The 20,002-nt window shown below is 48.1% G+C and overlaps 1 protein-coding gene across 1 annotated transcript in view; it reads left to right on the forward strand.

Moving 5' to 3' along the window:
* Positions 1-17,357, forward strand: part of LOC6597089 (Ig-like and fibronectin type-III domain-containing protein 2) — a 72,959-nt gene extending 55,602 nt beyond the window's left edge. The window contains exons 3-18 of the mRNA XM_026989910.1: positions 625-718; positions 824-994; positions 1,066-1,203; positions 1,268-2,390; positions 2,626-2,839; positions 2,902-3,175; positions 5,470-5,763; positions 6,438-6,796; positions 12,943-13,090; positions 13,164-13,317; positions 13,402-13,594; positions 13,678-13,924; positions 13,987-14,665; positions 15,189-15,532; positions 15,619-15,863; positions 16,408-17,357. Coding sequence (XP_026845711.1) covers positions 625-718; positions 824-994; positions 1,066-1,203; positions 1,268-2,390; positions 2,626-2,839; positions 2,902-3,175; positions 5,470-5,763; positions 6,438-6,796; positions 12,943-13,090; positions 13,164-13,317; positions 13,402-13,594; positions 13,678-13,924; positions 13,987-14,665; positions 15,189-15,532; positions 15,619-15,863; positions 16,408-16,824 — 5,094 coding nt within the window. The 3' untranslated portion in view covers positions 16,825-17,357. The remainder of the gene's footprint in view (positions 1-624; positions 719-823; positions 995-1,065; positions 1,204-1,267; positions 2,391-2,625; positions 2,840-2,901; positions 3,176-5,469; positions 5,764-6,437; positions 6,797-12,942; positions 13,091-13,163; positions 13,318-13,401; positions 13,595-13,677; positions 13,925-13,986; positions 14,666-15,188; positions 15,533-15,618; positions 15,864-16,407) is intronic.
* The last annotated feature ends 2,645 nt before the right edge of the window (positions 17,358-20,002 follow it).

Here is a 20,002-nt window from a genome sequence, read left to right on the forward strand (position 1 = left end):
TGTATAATTGAACTAAAGATAACATAATTGAATAGGATAGATATTTAATGTAGTACCTTCTAATGCCATACACCCATGTACTCGACGAATGCAGGGTATTCAAAAAGGGAGAAGAGCGAAACTCGTTCGAATTTTTAAACAAAAATCCAAAAACGTTGGCCATAAACGAACAGGTAACCAAACCATTGGGGAGAGCAAGTATTGAAAGAGAGGAGTGTGGGGAGTGGGGAGTGGCGAGGGGCCTGTTGGAGCTTCCTGGATGTTATTTTTCAAACATCAAATGTTCGGGGCAACGTTGACGTCAACACCAATGGGAGACCAGGGCCAAAGCGACGCTTCTTCCAGCTGTTTTGTGGATGAAGGCATCGTTCCCTTCTTTCGTCCTTTCGTCCAATGGTCCCAATTGGCTGCATTTCCCAGGTCGACCATCTCAGCCCCACCCCCACCATCCTGTCACCCCTCTGGCGCTCCACCTGACCTGACCATTTATTGCAATATCAGAATGTTTCCTTTCCGCTCTTGAAAATGATTGAAAAATATTCGTTGTTTTGAGTGGAAACTTCTTCCATGGGTCTCCTCTTTAAAGTTGACTTTAATTTTTCGATTTATATGGTCTGCTTGCAGGGGATCCTACAAGGAATAATGCTCAGGCTTCTACTGGTTCATGTAATAACGATATGTGTGCTACTAAAGAATGTTAAGTCTGGTGTGCCTATTGGTAAGTCAACGAACGATATAATCGAATGAATTTGACCCCTTACGAGCAGCTCTCGTGGCTGTCCTTTGTCCTTGAGTTAACAATGTGTGCGTTACCGTCTCGCAGGAACCGGCGGCCCATCAATTATCTTGGAAGGCAAAGATGCTTTGTTAACCTGTGTCGTGTCTGAGAACTCCATCAACAATACAGTGATATGGAAAAAGGGTGACGAGATTCTGACCGCCGGCACAGTGCGGGTAACCAAGGATCATCGTGTGCGCATCCTGCACGATGAGAGTAAGTCCTAATGCATCACACGAACCCCCAAGAACAGTAACCGACCACAATTATTTGGTGTTGCCATTCAGATCCAAAGGGTAAGAATCTGGAGACGGGCGGTGAGGTTTGGGTGCTTTTGATCAAGAATCTCAAGGCCGGCGATTCGGGGGCCTACAAATGTGAGCTCAACTCCGATCCTGTCCTCCGCAGCATCCACATACTGACAGGTGAGTGAGGAGCATCCCATTCCCCTCCCCATCCAATTTAAGCTGACCACCATCTGCCCAATAGTCAAGCAGCTGCAGTCGTCGACAGGAGGGCCCACCAATGGCACGGATGTGTCCGCGGCCGAGTCGAGTGACGTGTTCCTGCTGCCCCCGCCGCTTGATGCGCAGGACAATCGCAGCTTCTGGCGGCCCAGCCAGGTGGCCCCGCTGGTGACCCACGACTTCACAGAATGCTGCGAGCGCGGAAATGTCTCGGCCCAGTGCATGGGCTTCTGCAACGTACACAACATCCTGGACGGGACGACGGGCATCGATCCGGAGGCCTGCGAGAAGGACTTCCCCAGCATAGTGCGCTGCATGGCCGACGGACGCAATCACGTGCCCTGCTGCGTGGACAAGCAAATACCGGACCTGTGCCAGGACATGTGTCGGGGCGAGTACACGCCATTCACGGACAGGCTGAAGACGCGCGTCTCCTGTGTCCAGCACACGCTCAGCGGTCTGCAGTGCATCCTAAAGGGTGTCCAGCTGATTCCGAGCATGCCCATCTTCGTGACCATCGAGAACGTCAGCGAGACGAGCGTGAGCATCGGCTGGACGGCGCCGGAGAAGCTCACGGACCGTGTCTCCAGCTACACGGTAAACGTGACTACCCTGCACAGCTTCGACGAGGACGAGTTGAGCGGCGAGATCGTCCACAGGACGGCCGCGGACTCGGCGGAGTCTGTGGCCCTGCACAATGTGCCCGCCAACCAGACCCAGCTGAAGCTCGACGGCCTCACCCCGCTCACCATGTACGCCGTGATCGTGACGGCTGTCAACGAGTTCGGGTCCAGCTTGCCGAGCGAGCGGCTGCGCTTCTTCACCCACACGAGTGCCTCGGCCGCAGAGTCACGGGCCGGCACCACCGACAAACAGATGATGCCCACGCTGCCCGACATCCGGCAGTGCTGCGAGGACAATGGCATGACCCACCGCATGTGCCTGGACAAGATGTGCGATCCGCAGAAAACCGATCTGGCCACGCTGCCCGACTTCATGGTCTGTGCCCCCTGGTCGAACATCACCTTTACCTGTCTGGCGAACAACATTGATCATACGCCCTGCTGCCGCTCTCGGGGCATTCCCTCCGCCTGTTTTCCACTGTGTGCTGGCAAGCTGACGTCCCTGGACTTTAGTTTGTTCAAGTAAGTCCACACCAATATTTGTAATCCATCTCTGCATCCCCTGCAATGAATTGATTAACCAATTAGGCCCAAATACTCCCATCCCCATCACCAACATAGATTCCTCCAATCACTTTACATACATATCTAGGGATTTGAAGGCACTCATTTTGGAATTCCTGCTAATGACGACGCTGTGTGGAGCGAGTTTTTACCAAATGCCAATTACAGTTCTGTTCTGTCTGTTTTCGCGCAGATGCCTGCGCTTCATGTCCGAGTACAGCAGCTGCCTGTTCCAGGGATATGGCGTGCTGGCCGATCCCCCATCCAAGCTGCGAACGGTGGCCAAGACGGACAACTTTGTGATTTTGGACTGGAATAAGCCGAAGCGCCTGGCCGACACGGTCAGCACATATCATGTCAAGTTCCGCCGTCTCGGTGTGGGCGATGACTATCTGACTGTGGAAAAGGTATCCTATCCCCAGTAAATTTGCTCCCTCCTGTTGTTTGGCTAATTCATTAAGCTCCGCAGCGCCAGCCACCACTGATACTTGAGGGCCTCGAGTCGGACATCTACTACGAGTTCTATGTGGTCTCAATAAATGCGTACGGCAAGAGCGAGCCGTCGCCGCGCCTGATTACCCGCACCCAGCCCGCCGAGCCCGTCCAGGCCCCGACGTCCAGATATAACATGACAACGTGTTGCCAAGCCTCGGGTTTGCTGCCCCAGTGCGCCCCACTCTGTTCCTACAACATTCGCCTGTCGGACATTGAGCGCCTAGGTCCAGCATGTCGAGCACAAATGCGTAAGTAGCATCTGCAGGACTGGGTCTCATCTCATCCCCTTCCCGTCTTCCTCCAGTGCTTACACACTGAAAACACTAATTAGTGCCAGGATATCTATACGGGACCAGGGACATACTCCTACTCGTACTCGCACCGGGAGTGGTGGGTGGGGAGTGGGAAGTGGGAAGTAGGACGGGAGACGGGAGAACAGGCCTATTGTTCTGCCCTGGTTGGGACTTTTTGTTAATTTAATGAGCTCGTTTTGCAGTTTTCGCTTCGTTTCGTATCGTTTGCCGATGCAATTTGGAATATTAAGTGGATACTCTTGTCATTGGGCATAATGAATTTTTCGTACTTATGCAAATCAATTTTTAGTTAATTAGTCGCACACAATGACCAAAATGGCAGGCAGGCAGACAGCCAGACAGGCAGACAGCCAGCCAAACAGACAGACAGACAGGAGGAGTCTTTATCTGCCTATCTTTTGATAGGATATTCGTACAATGTTTTCATCAGCGAACTCTGCCTGTAATACCTTTCTCAGTGAGGCTGCGCTTCAAGGTTATTTCAAATTTTTGTACTTAAATTTAAAGCTGATTTTTTGCACAAGTATAAAAGATTCAGCGATTATGGACTGGCCGTTTTGCTCGACCATTTTGTCCATCCACACAATTCCGCGCTCGTGAAAATTCCCATTTCTATCGCCAAAAAAACTGGGTCAAGTGGTGTTTTGGTTTGATTGGTTTGATTTTGAATAGAGCGAATCAAATAATAATCTATTGTTGCAAGGTCGGGTCTACACGGTGGAAATGGCATCATATCCCAATGTAGATCCAATAACATTTGGCCGCTGATAAAAGATGTACATTGTTAGGTGTATTTCCTTTAAATATTCCCATATTTCCAGATATCTTTAGGTGGTAGCACAGTGGGTGAACTTACAAATCTAGCAGGAAAAAATCCATAGCTTCTAAAGTATTTAATATAACATAAATCGACTTTTACAAGAATATGTATGTAGAAAAAATGTTAATTTTCAAAATAGAGAACAACTTTTTTGTTGGTTAGTTTTTAGATGGAGCAAATAATACCAATAACTAATATTTCGATTAAAATTTGCCACTGTGTAGACCAAGATACCCCATCGAAGTGGCAAGTTCAGCTGCAGACCACATGGCGTATGGGAAATGTTTGCCCGTTGAGCCAGTTAAGCCACTTATTCAATTATTTATTTAAATCTTCAGCCAAAGTATTTTGATTAATTATTGTCACTGTGCGGACGATGGGGTATCCCCATCGAGGTGGCAAAAGTGGACTTTTTATATATTTTTATGTTTTGCCAGCATCAATTTTACCTCGAATTTCGTGGTTTTCTTGGCCCTGGTCGTCTGGGTAACGGCGGTTTTCATCAACCATTCCTTTGTGCTCGTCGTCATCAGACGTTCAACCTCGAAGCCTCCAGAATGTAATTTCTCAGACCATAGTAGGATGGATTTCTTTCCTTTTCGGAAGTATATTAGCATTTTATGCAAAAAATTTGTTCTTATATTAACCAACTTGTTGTTGATTGTATTTCTGTTTTAAAGTTTAAAATTGTATTTTGAGACCAATAAATCTGCCACATTTGTGCGAATTGTGCAAGAAACACGCTACAAAAATGTGGACATTTGGTTGAATTATTAGCAAAGATTTAAGGTTAAAGATTTGTTTCTATGAGACGAAACAGCCCCAATTTAAAATAACCTCTTCAGGGGTATACGAATCTGAAAGGACTTTTTCGGCAGCACAATAATTGAGTCAACTGGGAACTATAACGAAACAATGCGGGGTCCCTTGTATAGAAAACCTATTGATTATTTTAACATTGATTTATTTCTGAAAATTTTGTGACTGTGAATATTTAACAGCTACACTTTAAATGTTACGCACTTTAGTCGTCGGAAAACACCAGCCAACAAAGATACTCTCCATCAAAATAATCCAATAGCCACTTCGGCCGAAAGATGACTGGGCAGAACCCCAATCCCCAATCACCTTGTCTTGCCCATAATGGGGAATCTTTTGGTTAATTTCCTGTAAATTGGTCCAAGTTGTTGACTCATGGGAAATCCTTTAGAGTGGCGGGTATTTGGGAGTAAATTTGTAAATTGATGACTTCATGTCACAAAATGAACCATAACATTTGCTAATGCGAGTATCTCCGTCCCAGAGAACAATGAGCCGTAACTGAGTGGCAGGCAGGCGGGGAGGCGGTTGGCAGTTGGCAGTTTATGCAAATTCAGCCACGATATTAACCAAGTTTTCCTATCCCTAGCCATACTGGCACGCTGTGCAGCTGGCGGACGTGATCACAGTCCGTGCTGCAGTCGACGCGGCGTCATTAACGCCTGTATGCCCCTCTGCCGCGGCGTCATGCCACTTGCACTGACCACCAAATCGGCAACAGCAACTGCTGCAACAAATAGCGCCAGTAGCGGAGCAGGAGCCGGAGCAGCCTCAACATCTGCATCATCATCATCATCAGTAGCTGGAGCATCAACGACGGGAGCAGGCAGTGTGCCCGATTGTTTATCATATGCCGGGAACATTCTGCAATGCTTTGAGGAAGGTAAGTTGTAGTCATGGCAGCTGCCAGAACCTGTCTATATCTGTGCCTGTATCTCCCTTCGAATACGTACTGCTGTAGTGGTGATGAGCACAGCTGTGACTGCAATGAACGTGAATGAAGGGAAGAGCTCGATTCAAGAGCTGGCAGACTGCCAATCTCCACTTGGGAAATGCAGCAATTGTACAGATTTTCCAAGTTAAATTAAGTGAAAGATGTGTGCGCCTTCAAGATGTGAAGAGATGAATCATTATCCCAATATTAGGCGCACTTTCCTGCAACAACTTCGGCCAAGGCCCATCACTGTGAATGCAGCACAGTCTCAGTTCACAGTTACAGTCATAGTCGCAGCTCCTGCTGCCGTCACTGGGTTTCTGGTCACACCCCGTCCGTTGTGTGTCTGTGTTTGTCTTTCTGTTTATCGATGGGCTGGTGCTGGTGCTGGTGATGGTCCTTTGTCCGGGCCTGCCTGCTTGCTGGGGCTTGTGTTTGCAGCTAATTCTGTTTGTTCAATTGCGTGTCTGTGCACGTCGAGCATACGCACTGTTGCACGCCATTGTGCGCTAAATTATTTGGGCAGTGCTTTAGGGCGCACCAACCACAGCATGGCAGACAAAACCAATATTGGCCAATTAAAGTTGCATTATAAAACAAAACACCATCTCTCTGTCTCCCAGGCACACAGAACATTCCCGGACCCCCCGAAGATGTGCATGCGACATTTGTGAACCAGACCAGCCTCAGTCTGGCCTGGACAGCGCCCGATGTGGAGAGCAGCAGCAGCGGCAGCAGCAGCAATGGCAGCAGCAGCAGTAGTGGTATTAGCAGCAGCACATCACCAGGTGATATGGTAACCGGCGACGAGCTGGCAGCTGGAGCTGTGGCTGTGACCGGAGAGGTGGTCGCACCAGCGGATGCAGCCAAGGAGCCGTCCATCGGCGATGCCACAAGTGAAGCGGAGGATATTGATTTTATTGTGCAGTATGGCAGAGTCAATAACATGACCATGTACGAGACAGTTGCCAAATTGGAAAATGTGAGTATATTTCTGGATGGACAATAGACACTCCACACACAGACTTTTCCCCCAAAACTATCCTACCATCACTACCATTCCTCCGTCCCTCTACCCGCACCTGTGACTGGCTTGGCAAAAGGTTCCTCCATCGGGATTGGAGACACAATGGAGCACTTCATTTGCATGGGGACTGGGGTCTGGCCCTACAGCATGGGGCCTGGGCCTGGGCCTGGCAGGCGGTCCTTATTACGATTTGCCTTTTGGGGCCAAAATGCTGACATTATATATTTCGAGTGCCAATGGAATTGAAAAGAGCTTACAAATTGCCTTGTCTGAGTGCCAGTCCGACGCAGGACAATAACCATTTCCAAAAACTTTTGGCTTAGGGAACACTGCCAGCCGAATGTGCCGACAAGTTAATGAACAGAAGCTCGAACTAGCTTCGGTTTGCGTATCTTCCAGCAGAGCCTGGAGAAATCTGTTCAAAAAGTATGAGAGAGAGACGTTCAGCTCTTTGGCCCCTTTGAGTTCTTAAAAATCCAACCATATCAACGGATCTCTATTGCTATTAGTGTCGGATGAACGCACAGACACATTTAGAATGGCTTGACTGTGAGTGGATTTATTTGAAGCCATATATTTCTGTGAATATTTAGGAATACGAAACCTGTTTGCGACAGCTCAGAAAATAACATATCTGACACAATTAATAAGCGAAAAACAGTCGCGCTTCCAGCACCTCCAATCCATTTGGGGTTGGGGTTGGGGTTGAGATGCTTCAAAAGTATAAGTTCAACTGCAGATGCAGAGTGGTTCAATGTCACAATTTCGTGCCACATGGCGTATGGGCAATGTTTGCCCGTTGAGCCAGTTAAGCCACTTATTCAATTATTTATTTAAATCTTCAACCACCGAGTAAATCTCACTAAATGCATATATCGACGGCCATTGTTTATCCACCAAATGAAATCAATTGAAATTCTTCCCGCTCTTCGACCAAATTTCAACTGCAATCCTCTTCAACCAAAATATATTCACCCTACATACATACATATACATTCTCGTAGAAATATATTTATATATAAGAACTTTTTTTATTGGTCAGCCATCGCTAATCCAATTCAATGTAATAATCTTTGAACTCTGTCCAAAGGGGGGTTGTGGATATGGATGTGGCTGTGGATGTGGCTGCGGATGGGTTAGCTTTGGGAGCTTTTGATACGAAGCTATGGGTAAAGTTTTTGACGCCAGCTCGTCGATGCCTGAAGAGGGGCAGGGTGCGAACTGGTGCGTACTAGGTACTAGGGGGCTTATGGACGCCATATGCATGGGCAACGTGAAAACGTGACTATAAACTGGAAAAAATGCAGGCGATCCAACGCAACTAAAAAAGAAACTACAAAAAACAAAAACGAGTAAAGAGTAACCAAACCAAACAACGGACCAAAGTTGGCTCGAGCTTTGCCATTGGCATTGTTCATGTTGTTGTTGTTGTTGTAATTTTTGTTTGTTTTTGCAAATGTAATATTTGGCGTTGTTGTTGCTGTAGTTATTGGCTGCTGTTGTCACACATCAACGCGCACTGCTGGCAGCTGGGCCTGCTGTTGCCGTTGTTGTTGCTGTTGCTGCTGTTGCTGCTGGTGCAGCATCACGGCCATCCACAGAGTTATTGGCCTCGAAAAAGTTGCAAATGCTAAAAAATACGACAGCAGCAAAAGCAGCAAAAGCAACAATAGCAACAACGCTGCCAAGAGTTTGTCGCGTGTTGATGCGCACAGAAATGTATTTAACGTGGGGTCGATGGTGGCCGAGCTGATGCCCGGTGCGGCTACGGGGGTGGGGCCATATTCAACCTGACCACGACGACCTGCCAATGATGCCCCCAAAGCCTCCGCATCGATGGGAGATGAGCGCGTGATTGAAAAGCAATCGAACCCCGTTACCACCACCCTTTCATAACCGATGACGAGTTACATGCCGATAGTTCTGTTATCAGTCTTCACCCAGAATCGATAAGGGAAGATCCTTCTCGGCAGAAGAGTTCTATGAACACCCTTCATCCACTGTGAATCGGTTGTTACTTGAGAATTCCCTTCAAAGAGAGCTCCTCTGGAACCTGCCCGCGTATCTTCCATCACGCGGCCATCACTAGACCGAAAAACGAATCGATATGGGAGATACCGTGTGGTGTCAGCATTGCTTCGCAGTTTTTCCTTTTCTTCTTTTTGTTGCCGCTGCTGTTGCTGCTGCTGGTGCTGCGGGAAAATTCGTTCGCCCTCTTCGATGGCGATGGTCTGGGTTTTGTTTGGCTGCTTTGGTCAGCAGGGCACGCAGCTGTTGCGGCTGTTGTTGTTGGCTTAACTTGGGGATAGCTTGGCTTGGCTTAAATGCTTTTCAGTTTCAGTTTTTTGCGCTGCTGCTGCTGCTGCTGCCACCGCCTGGTGGTGTCAAATGGTTTAAACGCGCCTCTCTGCAGATCTTCCGCCGCCCCGGCTGCCACTCCGCCACCCGACCGGATGGGTTATGGTATCGTATATATCGTATAGGTTCATGGCTATCGCCGCAGTCTGCAATGCGTTGACTCAGTGTGACACTTTTATGGACAAACTTAATTGCTTTTGGACGTGTCAGAAATACTGTTCCGGAGCGGCAGCTCTCCGCTAAATATCAATGGGGAAATGAATGGAAATGGCGTAGTCAGCCGTTGGGCCAAGACTAATGGACGGTCCACAGTTTCATCTGTAAATGGGTTCCCCCCATCGTCCCAAGCAAAACCTAACCAAAGCTAACCAAAATGTTAACATTAAAGGTAATTTCCCAGCCAATACCAAGACGAAGACCAAGACCTCTCTGTTTTTCCTCTTGGGCCGTCTCGGCCACCTCGGCCTACTCTGCCTCTTCTTCAACCCTTCCCGATTGAATCAGTGCCAATAATTTGGCAATTTCTATTCGTCGCCAATGCACGGCGGCATTGTGTCACCAACATCAACATCAACAGCAACAGCAACGACACAACGACATCAACAGCACACAAAAACATTATTCGACTCTACAGGATATTACGTACCATCTAGGAGCGGATAGGGGAGGGGGCACGAAAATGGAGAACGGAAATAGAAGGTTTTCCTCGACAGTCGCATTTTTCCAATGATTCCTCCGTTGACTCCCGAAAAGACGTAACTTTTGTGATGATTTTTAGGGCCACCGCTCTGCCTGCTCCGCTCGGCTCCACTCGTCTCCACTCGTCTCCACTCGTCTCCACTCTGCTCTGCTCCGCGTTAGTTGGAGTTGACTTTTATTTCTCTGCTGTTCTGTTTGTGCTGCCAAACACACGACCATAAAAAACTTTTTAATGTAGCCTGCAACACTGACAAAAAATACACCGCAAACGGAAAGAAATGACTGCGGGGGGAGGGCGGACGGTGGACCCCGAGAGCTGACCACGACCACGACCATGCCAGAAATTAGACACATTAAATATTCTGATACAGTTGCGAAGGAGAAGAGGGGATAGAAGAGGTATCGTCACCCTCCTGAATCCACCTCCTCCTCCGGTCTCCTGTCCCATGTCTCCTGTCTCCTGTCTGAAGGGGTTATGTTATGGCGATTATGTGCTTTGTCTCTGCAACTCCTGCTACGGGGCCAAGACAACTCCTAAATGAGCAACCAGGGACCTAGTTTTATGGCCGGAGTGTGCCCCGAGTTCATGGAGAGAGAGGGAGAGAGATATCCGTGCAAGACTTGGCGCTAAGCATTTTGAATATTTATTCGTTCAAGTAGTTGCTGGGGACTCACCTAAATTCCTGGCGGGAAGAGGGAGAGGGTGAGGGATAGGGTGAGGGAGCGGCAACGGGATATCTGCATTAATTATTAAGCCTAGGACCCCGCTCGTCATGCCAATTGTGGCACATTTAAGTTGCGGCTATGTAATTACCCAAAAAGGGACTGGACTGGACTGGACTGACTGAAAGACTGAAGGACTGGCCACTAAAGCTAAAGTGACACACAAAATGGCCAACTAAAAGTCCTTGGACTGCTATTAGTGTTTTTCTTTTACCCATTTTCTCTGCTTTTCTTTGGGTTCGGTTCGGTTCGGTTCGGTTCGGTTTGGTTCGAGAGCCTAATAAATCGTTTTTCGCTTGGCCCTTCTGGCTCTCTATTCTGTTTTGGGGTTTGAATTTAATGCGTTTTAGATAAGTTTCTAATGGAAGGAAATTAGTATTGAGCCGGGCAATTTATTCTCCCGGGGCCCAGCCCACTAAATTATAGTTTATCAGAAATGGGTTTCTGTCTAGCTACCTGTGTCAAAAGGGGTTACTCCCTGGCTGGAGTTGGGATCGGGATTGGGATTGGGATTCACTCCTAAATGGGGTCGTATCGTATTTGACAAGAGCCGTCACAAGCAGCGTGGACAGGCCAAGCGGACCCCGGACCCCGGACCCCGCACTCCGCACTCAAATTGAGATTTACGACTGAGCCTACGCCCGAAATGGCCAAAAATACAACAGCAACAACAACAAAAACCTCTAGCCAAATGCGAGATGAACCCCGTATGAACATATTTAGCGATTTCTGCCGAGCAACACAAACAGCTCTCCGAACAGATGTCCAACATTGGCCCGACATTCTGACACTGACTTACATACTGAAAATGACTCGCAGAGGGGCACGCCAAATCAAATCAAATCAAATTATTTTAGCCAGATTATTTGAGTAGCTGAAACTCTGAGCCGAGCTGTGGATGGAAACAAGTTAATGCAGCCCCGAACCGAACTGACTTTGCTTTTGAAAGCAAACAGCACAGCACACAGCACGGCACACAGCACGGCCATACTCGTTAAACGAAATAAATTACTTAACGCGCCGCATTTTTTCGCACTGGCCACGCGGCCAAAAATGCAATTAAAGGCCAAAAACCGCACCGACGACGACGACATCTGCAGGAGATTACAAAAAAAACAACAAGCAGAGGGCCAAAGAGAGAGAGAGAGAGAAAAACAGCAGGAGAATCGGGCCTTTGTAAATGATTGAGATGGGTTTTGGAATGGAATGGCCGGGGTGTAGGGTACCCAGGAATTCGAGCTATGGGGGTTCTTCCAAGAATGTCACCCAAATTATTTGCCATCCACGAATATTAATATTTGGATTGGATTTTGTATTCTATGTTACTGATGGACTGATCAGTTATCAATCATCGGTTGTCAGTCATTCAATAGTTGCATACATCCCCTTGATGGGAATCCATGTGCCACACTCGTTGGCCCCCGTGCACTGTGCAGCGCATCCGAATGCCCCACGAAGCTGTAACACCAACAGATTACGCTAACGATTTTTAATGTAGATTTGGCTGGGGTCGAGTGTCTGTCCGTGTCCGTGTCCGTGGCCCGAACTCCATGCATAGACAACTGGCCCCGAGATATAGCTGTCAATTTCGTGGATGGCTTTTGAAACAAAATAACGTCAATGTGGGCAAGGGACATGGACATGGACATTGGGGGAAGAGGGAGAAGGATGACAGGGACCTCGATGAGTTGACTGACTGGGACGGGGACGGGGACTGGGACAATGGAATGAAGCGAATGACCCTCGGATATATGTATGAAGCTGGAAGCTGGAAGCTGACTGACTGACTGCCGGACCGGACCGGATCGGACCGGGTGTGGTGTCGTTTGGTGGGCTAAACACCGCAAATTGCGCTGCGTGGCAGCAATTACAAAAAGTACTAATCATGGCGACATGTCTTTCAGCGAAATCAAGCCAAACCACAGCCGCAAGCAGACTAGGACAGACCACACCAGACCAGACCAGACCAGGGGAGCGTTGTCAAATTTGTTTCACTTTAAGCGTATCTGTACCCTGGGAAAGTGTCATGATTTGGAGTACCGCTGGCAAAGATAGCACGCTATGTCCATATCTAAAGTCCATAATTGAATTAACATTTTGTCCTGGCGGAACAAATAGACTAGAAATCGAGAGAGAGAGAGAGAGCGTGCGCTCTACTTCGCCCATTGAAGGCAGTCAAGGCTAGGGTATTCAAAGCATCCATTCGATTCTTTTGGCTCACTTTATTCATTCGAGTTCTCTAACATTTTTTCATCTTGCTTCTGTTTCTGTTTTCTGTTTTTCTGCTCTTTTTGCTCTTTTCAACGCAATTATACACTTAGGAATTGACCACCAATGAGACGAGTATCGATCTGACGAATTTGGAATCGAATGCCTTGTACCGCATTACGGTTGTGACGCGCGGCAAATTTGGCACATCGCTGCCAGCCTCGATGCTGCTGCTGAACACCACCAACATGAGCCGCGAAGGTGAGTGGAATTGGAGCCCAGCTCCTGATTATCTAGTCGCAAGTTGATTTAACCGTTGTGTGTGCCGTTGCAGGTCACGGGGAGGGGGAGGTGGGGGGCGAGGGCACCACCTGGGGCTCACCCTCGCCACCACACTCGCTGACTGTGGTGGCGCACAGTGCCACATGGATGCAGCTGATCTGGCAGCCGCCAGAGTACGCCCATCCCCATGAGCGCATCACCTACAGGTGGGGACGGGGACACGGGGTCGGGGCAGTGGAGTGCCTCCAGTCGGCCAAGCTAACGCTCTCTCTATTCCACTCTTAATGCAGGGTCTATCACAAGGCGATGCGGGCCGAGCAATTCATTAAGATTGAAACGAAGCTGGCCTGGCTCCGAATGAACAGCCTCAAGCCGAGCTCCCAGCATGTGCTCTATGTGGAGGCGGTGGGTGAGCGGGGTGTCTCCCTGCCCTCCGAGACGCTCGTTGCCTGGACGGATCCCGCCCTGCCGGCCTTCGTCGATGTGAGTTCTTAGTCGGAATGAATTGGAGACGAATTAAGGGATAACTGGGGGCCATTCTATTCTATTCCACTCCATCCTTCCAGCCCCCCACTGTGCATCCGGCCGACAACATTGCCGAGGGAGGTTCCATGACCATCCTCTGTCTGGCCCTGGGCAATCCGGCTCCAACGATTTCGCTCTACGTGGGTGGCCATTTGGTGCGGCAGGACACTTCGCGGCACATGGTCACCGTCATTCACAACGTCTCCGCGGATATGGAGCATGTCTCCTGCTATGCGGACAACGGCTATGGGGTGCCCATGCAGGCGACGCGCCGAGTCAATATCTGCTGTGAGTAATGGGGCATACGAGGATCTCCAAGCAGCTAATTGTGGGTTCTCTTCCCGTTTCAGACCCTCCCAAGATCCAGGCAGCTGGCATCACCGTGGCCTCGTTGGGCGATGAAATCGAACTGCGGTGCACCGTGGACTCCAAGCCGGCGCCCAAGACCATATTCTGGCGCGAGAAGGATGGCCGAGTGCCCGTCATCAATGGCGGCAACTACTTCATCTCGGTCAAGGCGAACGAGTCCCGGCCCTCGATCTACACGATGTCGCTGAGGATCAACAAGCTGCAGGCCAACGATGTGGGCGACTACTTCTGCCACGCCGAAAATCCCTTCGGAGACACCACCACCCCGGTCTCCGTGCGCATCCGTAATACCCCCGCCCTCAACCACAACGTGTCCGCGTGCTGCGCGGAGCAGAACGTGTCCCTGGCCTGTCGCAGTGCCTGCAGCTACTACGTGGACTTCGATGCGATTGCCGACCAGCCCGAGTGCATCGTGGACTTTGACAAGCTGATGAGGTGTGCCGCCGATGGATCGGACCATCGCTCCTGCTGTGCGGACGAGCACGTGCCCCGCAAGTGCCTCAACTGGTGCCGCGGCGAGTCGGTGCGCTCCAAGGAGATCTGCAGCCTCCAGTATGGCCGCACCATAGTGGGCTGCTTTGAGAAGAACCGGGATCGCCTGCCGGGACCCCCGGAGAATATTGTGGTCAGTGTGATGTCCGACAGTGAGGTGACTATAAGGTGAGTTGGAGCGAAAGAGTCCCTCGTTAAAGTTCGACCGAGCAGAAGCAGAAGCCATTGGGCTTTGGCTTTGGCTTTAATCCCACGCTCGGACACGTCCCAGCAACTAAGCTAACGCTCTGTCTAAGCTCTTAAACACTTTTGTCCGGAGCGGAAGTAGACTCATCCATTTAGCACACCCGACCCAATACATTCATTATCCTTCTCTCGTGCCTTCCATCCCGTCCTTCTCCCTATCTCCCTCCCATGTGTACGTACGATACGAACGAGTGTGTGTGTGTGTGTGTGTCCGGGCACTAATAGACCGCAAATCCATTAAAGCTGAGATTTTTTATCTCACTTTAATACACTCAGTCAACGTCAAAGGTTGCGCCATAGCGAGGGAGAACGGGCGGCCGGTCGGCCAGGACTTGAACCGGAACCGCATTAAATTTATTAAAATTCCAGACGAGTCCTGCGCCTGCAACAATATTACCAAGCACTCATAATACGGCGCCGCTCTATGAAAACTATTTCATTACAGATGGGATGCGCCAACAAAGAATCCAAATGCCGTTGACGGCTACAGAATATTTTACCACGAGGCCGCCGTCCTGCCGCCAACATCACCCTCCGCACCAGTCCCTGCCGCCTCGGAACCAACTTCTTCAATGGAGCAGTCGGGCATGGATACCCTGGCCCCCATGAATAATGCAACAAGTATGAGTGGCAACGGCAACGGCAACGGCAGCGGCAACGGCAATGGCAATAGCGCCATGGCAGCTCTCGAGATACGACGCATCGACGTAAAGGACACAACAATAAGCATTAATGGCCTCAAGAAGGATGTGCTCTACGAGCTGGTGGTGAAGGCTGGCAATACGTACGGTGCGTAGGACGAGTGAAGTGGATGATAGTAGATGGCTTTGGGCCTGGCCTGGGGTCGGGTTTTAATTTGCTGACTTGTCTTGCAGGTGCCAGCGTACTCACAGATCCGATTAGATTTACGCTCGGCGAGCATCATGTGACCTCGGCCACCAGCAGCTACTCGAGTGCCGTCGGCACCATCAGCGGCATTGTGGCCAGCATTTTGGCCATCCTCCTGGCCGCCGCAGCCATTGTATTCTACCGTAGGCAGCGCTCCAGCCACGGCAAGTCGGCCAATGGCAATGTGGCGTTCGAGAACCCCACCTACACACGGGGGCTCGAGCAGGTCCAGGTGTGTATAATGATGTTTATGGCTTTCCCCTTCTGCGCTACACGAGGGTATTATCATTTTATCCCGAAAAGTTTTGAGCGCCCAGGAGGAAGCATTTACCACCCGATAAAGGCAACGACCATGTCTGTCCGCATTTTCAGTTTCAGATACATAAGAAGCTAGAGTTCTTTGAGGCACTACGGGTAAGGGTCGGAACTGGCAGGATCGAATGGGGATTCTCGAAAGAGTTTTAGAAATCAACGTGCAATTCAGACCAATTTCCAAGTCCTGCCTGGCACTACCGTCTCGTGTGGTACTTTTAAAGGAACATTTCAACCTCTAAAGAGGTATTCGAAAACTCGTTCTCGAAATATAGGCTTCTGTATCGTTTTAGCGTCTGTTGTAGCCATCTGTGTTTTAGATACGAGCAGAACTATAAAAGTAGTGTGTTTCTTAGACGTTCATTTGCGTTTTTTTTATGTTATAACTGTCAATGTCTTTTTCTATCCCTGCCACATCAACATAAACATGAACATCAACGACACCCATGCCCGATATGCCACAGCTTCCCACTGTCACATCGGCCATCACGACGCAAAATGGCAACCACCACCACCACCATCACGGCGGAGGTGGAGGTGGGGGTGGAGGTGGGGGTGTGGGTGCTGGGATGAGCAGCAGTCACGGCAATGGGCGCAATGGCATTGCCGCCACAATGACGACATCCACAACAACAACAGCGCCAACAGTGGCAGCGGCAGCATCTGCAGCATCCTCAGGTGCCACATCGACGGGCCACGGGCACGGGCAAGGGCACGGGCATGGGCAAGGGGGCGGCAGGCAGCACCGGAGTGTGGCGGATGCGGCGCATCACTTCCACAACCCGCTCAGCAATACGCAGTGCAATGAAGTAAATCCCACAATTTATGAAGAGCTCAAACTTGGCCAAGAAGGTGCTGGATTTAAGAAACTTGTGCCATAAATGAAGCACAATAGCAATAAAAACACCAACACCAACAACAACAACAAAAACAACAACAACAACAGTACACATAGAACAACAACAAAAACAAAAACAAAGTATAGCTAGCGAACTTATACATATAGATAGTATATATGTACATACATATATACATATATATTATATATATACATATATACGCTAAATGTAGACATAGGCCGTGTAAACAGCGCGAAGCGCAACCTCAAACAACTACACACGCACACATATACACCAACACAAGCACACACTCACATACACGGACACACAGACACAGCGACACACTGTGTACTGCGACATCTTTACAGAATGCATTGCGAGAAATCTTTGGGTAACAATTTTTTTGTGCTTGCAAAAATCTTTTGGGTAGCCTGTAATAAGTAATAAATTTTTAGTATGTAACTGTGATTCAACCAGTAAAAACAGACAAAAAACCATGTAATATAATTAACTAATTGGTAATGAAAGTAAGCAAAACTAAAAAAAAAAAACTGATTGAAAGAAAATACCAATGAATAGTAAAAATCTATATACGCTAAATTTGTTTTGTCTTAGCTTGGGCTCAGCAGTAATTGTAGAGTTAATTGCCGGCTCAGATAATAATGGTAATCGTAAGCCAATTGCTTTATTAGTTTTGGGTCTCATTTTCATTTCGATGTACTCGCTGTATTTGATTTGTCGCTTGGTTTCTCTCAGTGTGCGTGGAAGTAAACAACCATAGAGTACGATATTAAAAGATGCCTGTCAGTACACCCCTGCCAGCCTCCCGCAACCGACTAGCATCATCCTCATGTTTACGCCTTTCTCGGTGCTTCTCATTTTGATGAGGAGGACGATGCCAGATGGAAGATGGAAGCCTCCCTCTCTGACGGCATATTTGTTCGTGTAATGTTGCATACGTTATGGCATCTAGAACACCCGAACACACATGCGTACACATACACATGTGTGTGGTCTGTGTGTCTGCCTTGGTATTATTAGCAAAAGGGCGCATCAGATGAAGGAGAAAGCAGCCAGAACAAAGTTTAACTTTCTTATGTAAATTTCTTTTTATTACAATACTCGTATCTGAAAGAGATGAAGATGAAGATGAAGAGGAAGATGAAGATGAAGAGGAAGAAGGAGGGGAAGGAGTTTTGCCGCTCTCCACCATGATACACTCATAATCCGCTATGATATGATACTGATATGGATGATGCCATCACACCGACAGGCTGTGCCACAAGAGATTATTATAATTTAGTTACGAAGGCAAGTCGACGACGACGTCGACGGATCCGGCGACACTTGTGCGGCGATTCCTCTTGCAAAATAATCAAAAAATGCGCAGATTTTCCTCGTATGATTTCAGTATGTAAAGCGTGTAAACAGCGATAGAGTAAACTTCATAAATGTCAAGCAACATGAGCCCTTTCCTTTCCCTTGAAATGCCCTGGCATCGGGCATCAGAGCACACAAGTCGTTTCCTCTCCTTTCAAATTCCACTTTAATAAGTAAGCAGGAGCTGAGTTCCAGTTGAGCTCTTGGTCCCATCAAAATGTTGCTGGTCTGTGCTGTGCCGTGCTGGGTTGTGCTGCTTTTGTGAAGCTTCCGTTTTTTGATCTGCTGATGACTGCCGAGAGCAGCTGAGTGCAATGGCTCTGAATAAACGCCGCCTGAATTATGCAACACGTTTAAGTGCCTGCATTCCTTACACACATGCAGCTCCTGCAGCTCTCGCTTCTTTTGTGGATTCTTGTTTACACTGCCGCAGAGATGGGTTGCTTGGCTGCCTGGCTCCTGCTGCAGATAAGAATGTTGACAGTAGCCAGATAAAGCCGAAAATTTACAAGTAAATGATATTGTTTGGCCGGAGCAGCTGCTGCCCACTTTGTGGCTGATTGCACTATGCTTTTGTTCAGCAACACCAGAACACCTGTAACCTTCCTTCCCTCCGAAGGCCATAATGAGATCCCCCCTGCTTAGAAACTTTTCTGCTATGCATAAAATTATAGAAGCTCATAGATAAACGCGGATTTAAGACATTCAGACAACAGTCTGATGATGATTTAGGGAAAGACAATTCAGGGGAGAAGAGGATTACACCAGGAGTTAATTCAAAAACAAAGGTGGAACGATTTATGCAACATTCAATCCATTTTGTAGGATCTTCCAACCTACTGTTTATCATGAGCAATTGCGGAGGTTTTTTAGAGACCTCTATTTGCATCTTGTTGAGTGGAATCATCAGAAAAGTTCCCATCTCAGGACATACTTCACTCCATCAAATACTTCTCGGACACAATACAACCCCCAACTACTAGATCCCAGAATTCACATGCTATGGACATCACATCAATTGACAGCCAATAGCTTCATTCAGATACTACACAATAGATTCCCCCACGAAAGCTATTTTAAAATTTAGCCCCACTCCAAAATCATAAATAAATGAAAGCAATAGCAATGGATGGGGACATAAAAGCCAATTTCATAGTCCGCCACGTGATTTATTGAGACAGAGAGGTTACTTCTTCTGCCCTCTAGTCCTCTGCTATACCATACACATCTCTTCTATGCAGAGCGGCAGCTTTTATTTATCGCTAAACTAATAAATCTTGGCGTAAAAATGGAAAATATTGTATACGCCATGTTGTGCTGAGTCCTGGAAGCCTGGCTAGAAAAAACAAGGCCAGAGCAAAAACTCATAAGTGGCGGCGGTTTAAGCAGCGGCCACAAAAAGTTTATATCAATATAAATTTCATATTAAATAATGGCTTAACGATTTATTTGTTTATTCGTTTCCGGCTTCCAACCAATTAACTCTAACGAACTGCAAACTACAAAAAAAACCCGACCGACAATCATAAAAAATGCACAGACACGCTGCGTGTCAAAGTACAGTGGGTGAGTGCCAGCGTTATTAATTTTTTAATGTCCTTGTCCCCAAAATTGTTATGAAGAGCCGTTTCCCTTTTCGGCTTTGTTCTTGGCCTTCTCAGTGCCTTTTATGATTATTACTTGATGTTTGCCAGTGCGGAATTATTTTTAATGAATTTTTACAGCCTCCCAAAGCAATGCCCAACGCACAAAGCAAAAAATCACAAATCACTTTTGTTTCTGTTTCTGTTTCTTTTTATTTGTATTTTTATTTCCGATGCCTACTTTTCGGGGCCGCGCT

The sequence above is a fragment of the Drosophila persimilis genome, unplaced genomic scaffold (genome assembly GCF_003286085.1).
Source record: "Drosophila persimilis strain 14011-0111.01,24,50 unplaced genomic scaffold, DperRS2 tig00000431-arrow-pilon, whole genome shotgun sequence".
NCBI classification, from domain to species: Eukaryota; Metazoa; Arthropoda; class Insecta; order Diptera; family Drosophilidae; genus Drosophila; species Drosophila persimilis.